The sequence below is a fragment of the Cebidichthys violaceus genome, unplaced genomic scaffold, assembly GCF_023349555.1.
Source record: "Cebidichthys violaceus isolate CVI_PGR_0920_01 unplaced genomic scaffold, fCebVio1.0.p SCAF_7, whole genome shotgun sequence".
Classification (NCBI taxonomy): domain Eukaryota; kingdom Metazoa; phylum Chordata; class Actinopteri; order Perciformes; family Stichaeidae; genus Cebidichthys; species Cebidichthys violaceus.
In genome coordinates, this window is record NW_027176927.1 from 5,570,463 (window position 1) to 5,580,369 (window position 9,907).

The 9,907-nt window shown below is 46.5% G+C and overlaps 1 protein-coding gene across 2 annotated transcripts in view; it reads right to left on the bottom strand.

Annotated features, from left to right (window-relative positions):
• The window catches only part of LOC137890964 (glutamate receptor ionotropic, NMDA 2D), a 46,980-nt gene that overhangs the window by 23,470 nt on the left and 13,603 nt on the right, over positions 1 to 9,907 (bottom strand). Inside the window, exons 2-6 of one of the 2 annotated variants that reach the window (XM_068735347.1) lie at positions 8,602 to 8,941; positions 8,053 to 8,259; positions 6,783 to 7,049; positions 3,325 to 3,653; positions 2,081 to 2,195 (exon numbers count right to left, since the gene is read on the bottom strand). In XM_068735347.1, coding sequence (XP_068591448.1) covers positions 2,081 to 2,195; positions 3,325 to 3,653; positions 6,783 to 7,049; positions 8,053 to 8,259; positions 8,602 to 8,889 — 1,206 coding nt within the window. In that variant the 5' untranslated portion in view covers positions 8,890 to 8,941. The remainder of the gene's footprint in view (positions 1 to 2,080; positions 2,196 to 3,324; positions 3,654 to 6,782; positions 7,050 to 8,052; positions 8,260 to 8,601; positions 8,942 to 9,907) is intronic. The other variant, XM_068735348.1, reaches the window with a different exon arrangement.

The following is a 9,907-nucleotide window of genomic DNA, read 5'->3' on the forward strand; positions in this document are numbered from 1 at the left end:
GTATGTGCCCTCATTTGTGCGCACACACACATGTGGACGTCTGCATGTGAGTTCTAAGCATGTGTGTGTGTGGGTGGGTTTTGTACCCTGGGTTTGCACAGAGCCGAAGGACCAGCGCAGGAGCTTCTAATTGAAAGGGATTTGAGATATATGGCAGGAGTCAGCATGTTACGACACGCTGAGACTGGACTCTGGTGGGCTGTTAAAACCAGCGGGAGGCTGAGAACCACCAATGTGTGTATTTATGCTTGTGTGTGTGTGTATGTGTGTAAGTTTGTGTGGGTGCATCAGTATTTGTATTAGTGCAGTGTTTGTGATTATGTGCTGTTGCAGAGTGTATGTTCTGAGAGTACTGCGTGTCTTTATGCATGTGCAGTGTGGTGTCGAGGCGCTGGTGTGTGGTTGAGAAAATGAGCATCGCTCTCTCTTCTGACACTCACAAGGGTAAAATCCCGGTGTATTAAAGGGAAAACATCTCCAACAGGTGACAAGGCTTCGTATTAAGGATTTCTCAACAAACCTCAGCTTAATAGAATATGCATGACATGCCAGGGGTACTGGTGCTTTAGACGCGCACAGTTATGTTGACAAGTCACTCAAACACACAAAACAATGGTGGGTGGTACCAGATGGTAACGACAGACACCCAGAAATCTTCAGCACTATTTACATCTGCACTTCATTTTACGATAAAAAAAAACGGAAAACGCAGGCAGCGAAGAAGAACAAAACAGCAACTATTGATCAGAGCAACATCAAAGCATTACTTTTAGTAAAATGACAAAGAATGAAATCTATGAGTAGAGGTGTATGACTGCAGGGCTGCAAATTACAGGTTCACATTTTTTAAGTCCATCTAAATAGTCTCTCGTACCCATATGTACAGCACATTTACAGACTAAAGAGTTCTTACTCTCAGTAGAGGTCGTGAAGCGTCTCCACCAATGATGTAACAGATGAGGGACTGAACCCACAGTCCTCTTTCTATGTAGAAATGCATTACAAAATTCGACCAAAGCTACATGAAGCTCAAACAGTCTTTGTTAAATCAAGTGAGTATCTTACTGTCTTTTTATAAAAAATTCAGCTTCACCTTAATGTTAAAACATGTTTTTGCACTAAACTAGGGCTGTAGATTCTGTCCTCCATCACTTATTATGGAATAGCAGGTACTGCTTCACAACCAGGAGAGGACATCGTTAAAGCTACATATGGGCGTACCGTAGTGTATTAAGACAGAGTTGAAAACATGTGAACTTATCCTTTAACCTTGTGAGGATTTTTCTTATTCATTAACTGATCCATTACAATTTCCCAGAGGCCTTGGTGATGCTTGTCAAACCAACAGTCCCACGGCATTCAATTTGCAAATCCTTACATTTTATAAGCAAGACAGAATGTTTGTCATTTTTGCTGAATAAGTGACTTAAATGATTGATCAGTTATCAAAATTGGGACCATTAGACTTCTGTCAATGGTTTCTGTGCTTTAAATGTACGTGTGGGTGTGTGGGTGTGTGTGTGTGTGTGTGTGTGTGTGTGTGTGTGTGTGTGTGTGTGTGTGTGTGTGTGTATTTTTGGTGTTGTGTGAGAGGAAATATCAGAGTTAGAGAGAGACAGCAGAAACTGAACAGGCACACAGGAGCACACAAAGCACGGTCAAATAGTCAGCAGCCAATCTCTCTCCTCTGCCTCGGGCACCGACGGCCATAGTGAACTTTACATGAACATGAACCCATGTGACCTGACTGTTCTCACTGTCAGGTTTATATCCCTATTTCAGATGCCAACGCAGCACAGATCTGCTCCTCCAGTTCACATGGAGAGATTAAGACTCGAGAACCAATCAGCAAAAAACCTGCTCTGGGCTCAATTGCTAGGCCCTGTTGTCTTTGCAGTTGTTCACAGAGGACAAAATTACAGTTTATCATGAATCCCAAGATTCAAACAGCTTGTGGAGACAACTAAATAGTAATCAATTGAGTGTATCGTTTGATTCAACAGAAAGCATGTCCCTTTCTCTTCTCAAATGACACTCAGAGCACATGATTAGACATAAAGAACTCATATCATGTCCTTACATCTTCCCATCCACGTCCAGGTGTCCAGGAAATTACATCGAGGAAGGGGTTGGACAGGTAACCGTCACCATTGAAGGAATAGTCTCGACCACCAAGTGTGATGTTGCCGAAATACCTGTATGGCAATGGATGTAAATGACAGAAAACATGTAATATTAGTAAATTAACTAATTGTTTCGGGGGAAATGAGGAGAAAATAGAAATCATAAGGTTATTTTTGATGCAACAGTGAGCCTTCCCACTTGAAACTAAATCACAGCGCCTCTATGGTGACAGCAAGGGCTTGTCTGTTAATCAAATCTACAGACAAATGATCAGACACACAGAATTGTCAGGATCTTTGAAGTCAAACAACTGCTGCTCTCTGCATCACCTGTGAGCTCTATAGTTTGTCTGATAATCACACAGGACAGACGTTCTAACTGTCTCCTCGTGTCATCTTGCTGGCTTCAAAACACAAAACCTGAAAGCGTTTTTTTTACTTGACAGAAAGCCTCATATTGAGAGCAGCTTGTAGTTACAGACAGTGAACAGCAGGTAGCACTGCAAAAGATAAAATAAAATAAAAACAACTTTCTCCTCTGATGTTGGACATAATTTATAAACAAAGAAGGAAGAGTCCATTAATCATTTCCATTTAATTGCCGCACGGTCTGTGCTGTGCTTCATTTACAAAAATCACTGTAAATAAACTCATTAATTAATTACATGTTTAGATTATCACACTGACCAAACTTCTCTATACAATATCATGTGTGTGGTGTGCATGTGGAGCAAGGATGAATGGCATTAAAAATGAACAAGGATGATAACCAGAACCACTTAGGCTACCTGTTAGAGTGTGCTGCTGCCTGTTTGCACAGCCTACAAGGAATATATTACAGCCGGCTCATTAATATACATGAGACATGGTCCACTTGCTACAGACGCTGGGGTAATTTTGCCAACTCACAACTACATGCACCAACAACATCTATTTTGCATGGATGATAGCCAACTCCAAATTCAGATATCCCCTCTGTGCCTGCTCTCTGACACTGAATCTACCGACTCCTCCCGTATACCTTCCAGCTCATTCTGGCGCTGAACCAACTCGTCTCACAGAATACACCTGATGCTGTCTCAATATATTTTGTCCTGAGCCTGCCAACGGCCTTGTACCCCCCTCCCCAACATACATTTCTCTTCCTTCCCTCCTCACATTCTCTCTTTAGAGCTTTCATTTCCTCTTATCTCCCTCTCACCTCATCCTGCCCCGCAGTCTCTGGGTCTGATTGGCGTCCGTCATGCAGTTGGTGACAAAGTTCGGCCCACCCGTAGTTCCGTAATCCTTGCGCATGGCTACTGCCCCATGAGTCAGCACAGACACTCCCCGAGCAATCCTCCTACGAGGTTCGTCCCTCCAGCCCTGGGGCCGCACGGCAAACAGAGCCCGAGGCAGGCTCTCCATGCTCAAACCTGAGAGAGCCGGCCCCACTGCGAACCACATGTGCGAGGCTCCGGCCTGACCGGCGGACCAGGCGGCTCGAAAGACCAGCTCAGCCTCCTCCTGGGAGCAGTACAGCAAACGTACCTGGAGGACAATAGGAAGGCAGGGAGGGAATAGGGACGAGGGGAGACACACACACATACACGCTAGTGAGATAAGGAGGGGACAGGGGAGACGTGGAGAGAGACAGAGGGTGGGAGAATCAAGGGGAGAAAGATAGAGCTGGAGCACAGGTGCACCTGAACGGGTGGGGAGGAGGTTGGATAGAAAAGGCCATATCGAGAAAAAACAAGACTGCTGGCGGAGGTAAGAGGAGAGATAGCGGTAAGCTGATGTGATAAGGTTCATGGGAGTTGGACGTATGATTCAAGGAGAGAGGCAGACACGCCAGAAAGAGGAGAGACAGCATGGGTGATGCATGTGATGAATGCTAACCAGGAGGTGCAGGAGGCAACGGGGGTCAGTGCTTAATGAGCTTGGGCCTGATGAAACAAGATACAGTTATGAATAATGAAAATAGCAGTAAAACAAGAAAGGGAAAATGAAACAACTGTAAGTGGTAGAGCAGAGAGATAGAGAGGTACAAGCCAGGGAGGAGGGAGGGGGGGGAGACAGTTAAAGACCAAACACACCTGAGGGAAAACTAAGGGGGAAGAGGCTAAACACTGACATGTGTTATTAAAAGCAGGGTGGAGAAAAGACCTGGAGACAACAGGAGATGGTGGGTGATGCTGTGTGTGATAGAGGGAAGTAATCAAAGGTGGGAAGAGAGAAAAGTAACTCCTTGGAGGACGGAAAGGAGGGGGGGGGGGGGGGGGGTGAAGGAAAGCAAAGGATGACATATTTTGGTAAAATCCGGGCCTGGAGAGATATTTGCAAAAAACAGTGGAGGGGGGTTGATGGAGTGTGGCTGGGGAGAAAGAGAGAAGAAAACATTAAAGAGAGTGAAAGGCAACAGAGAAAGACAGCAGTGACAGTGAAGACGCTCTCAGCTGAAAGTGCTGAGGTAAGGAGGGGTGAGGAGAGAGAGGAGAGGGGTAGAAATTGACCACAGAGGGTTTTAAGGTGTTAGAGCTGAGCAGAAAGATGGAAAAGGAGGGGGGGACACATGTATTTGTCTTATGTATGACAAATACATAAGAAGAAAGAAAGAGTAAGAGCATTTAAAACAAAACAAATCGCACAGTGAAGAAAAGACAAAAAGGCAAATCAAAGGACAAAAAAGAAGAAGAAAACTGATTCATGGAAGGGGGAGGGGGGTCAGGGAAACAGACTGAAAGCACATTTTGAGAACTGCGCCTTCATTGAATTTTGAACTGTAATGGCTTGGCAAAACAAACCTGCCTGTATGCCAATAAACCTCCAGTGAATTAGGCAGGGAATGAGAGTGACAGAGGGGGAAGAGGATGGAGGGAAGGAGGGAGAAAGAAGGCGACAGACTGAATTAGGGAGGGAAGGAGAGAATCAGAGTTATAAACAGACACACACAATATCTAAAGACGGGAAATGGAGAAAGAGAGGAACATACAGAGAGAGAGAGCAGAAGAAATACTGACAAGGCAGAAGCTGGAATAGGAATGGAACAGCAGATAGACAGTGAGAGATTTGAATAGAAATTGACCCAGAGACCTGCATCAAGCCATCTACAATGTAGAGGACATTACCATGTATGTGGCAGCGAGACACAGAGAGAGAGAGAGAGAGAGAGAGAGAGAGAGAGAGAGAGAGAGAGAGAGAGAGAGAGAGAGAGCATGTAATGCAAAGATACACAGCATCACTAAGCAATCACAAGCTTTTATTAGCCCTGCAGTTGTAAAAAGCTAAAAGAAAGGGGTTTGTTGTGAAAAGTAAGAGGGTTAAAAAGCAAGCACTGCATATAGGCAACCTGCTGCAGGCAGTATGTTATATTAACAGTGACACGAGCAGAGTGGAGTCTAAAGAATCCAATACAAAGCCACACACTTACAGACACAAACACACACACACACACACACACACACACACACACACACACACACACGCGCGCGCGCATACACACAGTCACGCACACACACGCAGAGCTGCAGTGGCCATGCTGGGACGTTAGCGATGACATTGAAACCCAGACGGAACCAAGCCAATGGAGCGTCTGTGGCCGGGTAGACATGCAGCAAGAAGGACAGACTGAAGGAATGAAAGATAGCCACACAGAGATGGAGGTGAACAGGAAGGCAGCAAAGGAGAGTGAGCCTGTCTCCAGGCAAAGAAACACACAAGGGGGGGGGGGCGAAGAGAGAGAGTAAGAACACACAGATGAGTGAAAAATTTAACAGGAGGGGTCAAAGGGGAGGTTTAAGGGAGGATGATGGGGGGAGGTAAAGGAAGAGTGGAGTTAAAAAAAACAAGAAGCATGGGAGATTGGAAGTTGAAAGAAGGAAGGAAAGGAAGGGAAGAACGAGCAAGGCACCGGGGTAGTAGAAGGAGCAGGCATGAAGGAATGAAACACACTAGAGGTAATCCAAAACCACGAGTCATTCTGGTCATCAATGAATCAACGTGAACTTGAAATGTAGCGTGAGTTTTTTCTTTTTGCATTCGAAATATCAAGGACAAAAATATAGACACAGTGTATATAGAGACAGACCTCAGAGTTGCCACAGATACCAACTAAGTCAAGTTAAATTTGGGGGGGAAATGTGTACAACATAATGCACAAGACATCTAAAATATTTCCATTTATCGGAAGGGTGCAGCCATGAATATTTCACTCGGTGTCAACATCGTTTACAGATTCAATGAAGAGCTGGAACAAGCTGATGCTAAATACTACACAGTGTGATGTATGTGATACTGACAGACAGTCTGGAACAAGATGGGTTTTTTTCCAACTTTAAAGCCACTTAAGTAGAAACAAGAAGGAAACTGTAGGTTAAGTGGTTAACTTCTATAGCACAGTGCACATAACTCTTCCAACAATGCCAGCCAGCAAATCAGACTAACTCGTGGTTTGTGTTGTACCGTTGAACTCTTTATGCCTTGGCAGATGGGAGGGGAAGAGAAGAACAGAGGGATAGAGGAGAGAGGGGAGAGAGAGATGTGGAGGGACAGAGGGAGAGACGAAGAAGGAAGGAAAAAGCTCGGAAGCCACCTGTCAGAAAGGGGGCCCCCAATGAGATTTGCAGCACTTCCTCCCCTTTCCTCCCCCCTTTCCCCCCTCCCTCCCCCCTGTCTCACCTGCGCCTCGTTCTCCTTCAGCAGCCTGCGCGTGCGTGCCCCCCCAGGGTCGTCGGTCACGTTCAGGATCACCACACTCTTCTTCTCCCAGCCGATGAACGAGCCGTCGGTCAGGCCCTCCACCACAGACAGGAAGTCCTGGTAGCCATGGTGACGCGTGCACACCACGGAAAATGATGTCCAATCGTACTCCTCCAGCACCTCAAAGATGACCTCTAATTGGAGGGCAGTAGAGGAGCTGAACTGGAGAAAGATGGAACCTGATTCCTGATTTGGGAAAGAGAGCAGCACATTTGGTTTAAAATCATCTCACTGTAAAATTCATCCTCTGCAGTTATACTGGATCTAAAATTCTGCTGCAATACAACAAGTAACAGACAGTATTTTCACTACAAGGAACTACAACTCTCTGGACCGCTCCATCTTTATGCACAACATGGAGGCATCATGGGGCTTGAAGTTTTTATAGAGCAGCAGCACTCATGCAGCCGCAGGGCTAAAACAGCTAGGATTGTTGCACAAATTCTCCTATGACGTCCAGAAGGGAGTGTTTCTAAAAAGTCTGTTCAGGGGATGGGAGGGGGTGAGGACTAGGCAAGGGTACAGCTTCAAAGGAAGTTCATCAAAGTGCTACAGTTTAATTCCTCAAGAGTAAATGGTTAAAACAGTTATTTGTAAGCACAAATGCAAAGCTTTTTGTTTCCCTTTTCCCCCCATTTGGTAGCAAAAACCATGTGACATTAGTTTCTCTGGTGCATACACACAAATGTACAGTACACACACACTTATTCCCTCATACACACACCCATGTCTGCTCATTGCCTCCCACCCAGGAACATCAGAGGCAGAGCGACAGCCCCAGTTGGTGCCATTTACAGATCAAACACTGCAGAGTTTCAGCAGATCAGCGACCCTGACCTTCAACTTCCCCTCCGTCCCACCGGCACTTGCCCAAACCTTTTCTTCACAGAGAGGATGCGCGACATTATGACATTGTAAGTTGTTATGGCAATATAAGCAGCTCTCCTTTTATACTCCATTCATAGAACTGTCAATCCATACTGCTTCCGTATACAGCACACACCTAATTAACATTGTTCCAGCGCTCACATTTGGAGCTACACAATCACACTACAGGGACATCTGCCCCCTTGTATTCCTCTGATTCTCTCCTCTTTCTGTCCCCCCCCCCCCCACACACACACACACAAGCTGCAAACACTTTACGCTCTTTACTCTCCCACCCCCATCCCAACCTCCCTCCTCCTACCTGTGGCATCCTCCCCAGCCCCGCTCCCCCTCCTACAGCCACTATGGGCAGTCCTGTTTGCGCAGAGACAAACTCCAGCATTGGGGCCAATGGACCCCAGGCCGTGCGAGGGGGCCTCTCCTCTTCATAAACCAGACCCTGCAGGGGCCGCGCCGCCAGCAGCTCACACAGCTGGGACAGCACCGTCTTAGGACTACTGTCATTCACCTGGGAGATGATAGAAGCCATGAAGACAGAGAGGAACAAAGACAGAGGGGGATAAAGACAGGGAGAGAATAGAGTTGACTAACCAAAGAAGTGTGTCTTGACTTTGTGTTATTCATATGGAAAGTGTCTGTAGCATGCATGACATGTCTGGCTAACAATACAAACTGTGGTCAAAGAGCAGAGCCAGACGCCCGCTCATTCAGCAGGGCCAACACAACGGCAGCAGTGTGTTGCTCATTCAGCTCAAATAATGGGAGTGAGTATGAATAATGGATGGTCATTGTTATTCCCTTCCTTCAAGTAAGGCTGGATGAGCAGTAGGTAGAGGAGACAGTATCCAACCTGTAGCCAGATGACGTTAGCAGAGCCCCACTGGGTGACCACGCTCTCCCCCAGGGAGCCGTATACCCGGCCGAAGCCGGGGTAGAGCACCCTTCCCCCAGGCCCTGCCACCGCCGCCTCGGCCTGCACCGTAGCACCGGCGTGGATCACAGCGATGTTGAAGTTCATCATGGCCCCTGCATCACGTTCCCGCGGACTGGGCCGGAGCAGGAGGTGGGGGGAGCAGTCCACCAGACCTGCCCACTCTGCCAGGACCAATAGGAGAGAGAGAGTAGGTATGGCGACCATGGCAACCTGCCGAGGGGGGGAGGCAGATATATATCGCACTAAGAGAGGGTGCCTGAAAGAATGAGAGACAGCAAAGAGTAGAAAAAGAAGTAGAAGAAGAAGAGATTTAGTTAGACTTTTAGCGTCCAGTACAGACAACATCAAATCAACACAGGAAAAGTAGGAGGTGTGGACAGAGAGAGAGAGAGGGAAGGAGTGAAGATAGAGAGAAAGAAAGAAACTGATCAGATATTGCATAGAGGCAAGATAGAGTAATGAATTCTGAATCCAATCATGGGGTAATGAAAGTTAGCTTTGGCTGGAGAAAATGCTGGACGAGGAATATGGAATGCAGCGGGGGGAAAAACAATAGAGGAAAGGAAAAGAAAGAGAGAAGATGAAATAGGTGCTATTTAGGCTGCAGGCTGAGAAGGAACAATATGAGGAAAAATAGAAACTGGCCGTTAGAGGGAAGGAGGGTGAGAGGGAGAGAGAGTTAATAGCAGACGGAGACAAAGATGGGGGCGGAGGTGGTTATTGTGCTGCATGAATGATAACAACAATTAAGATCACTGTAAACACACTCGCCCTCACACAGCTGCATCCACGCACAGACAAATGCATGCAAGCGTTTGAATGTGCAGACGCACTCACAAGATAAATGCATGGCTACACTACGCCCGCAGAGCAGCTTAATGATAGAGAGATATGAGGGTTAATGCAGTGAGCACAAACACACACACACACACACACACACACACACACACACACACTGGCACAAACAACCACATGGAAAGATAATGACTACCTGAGAGATAGCAGGGTTAATATGTGAGCCGCACACACACGAAAACACAGCACATCATTTTCAATTTACTTCTGGTGCCAACTGCCCTCCCTTCCTTTCTCCATTTCCTTCTCACTTTCTCCCCGCTCCCTCTAGTGCTCCGTCTTTTCATATTCCCCGTCTCTTCTCCCTATTTTCATGGCTTCAGGTACCAAACACAATTGCATTGATTAACAGGGGCCTGCTGACATA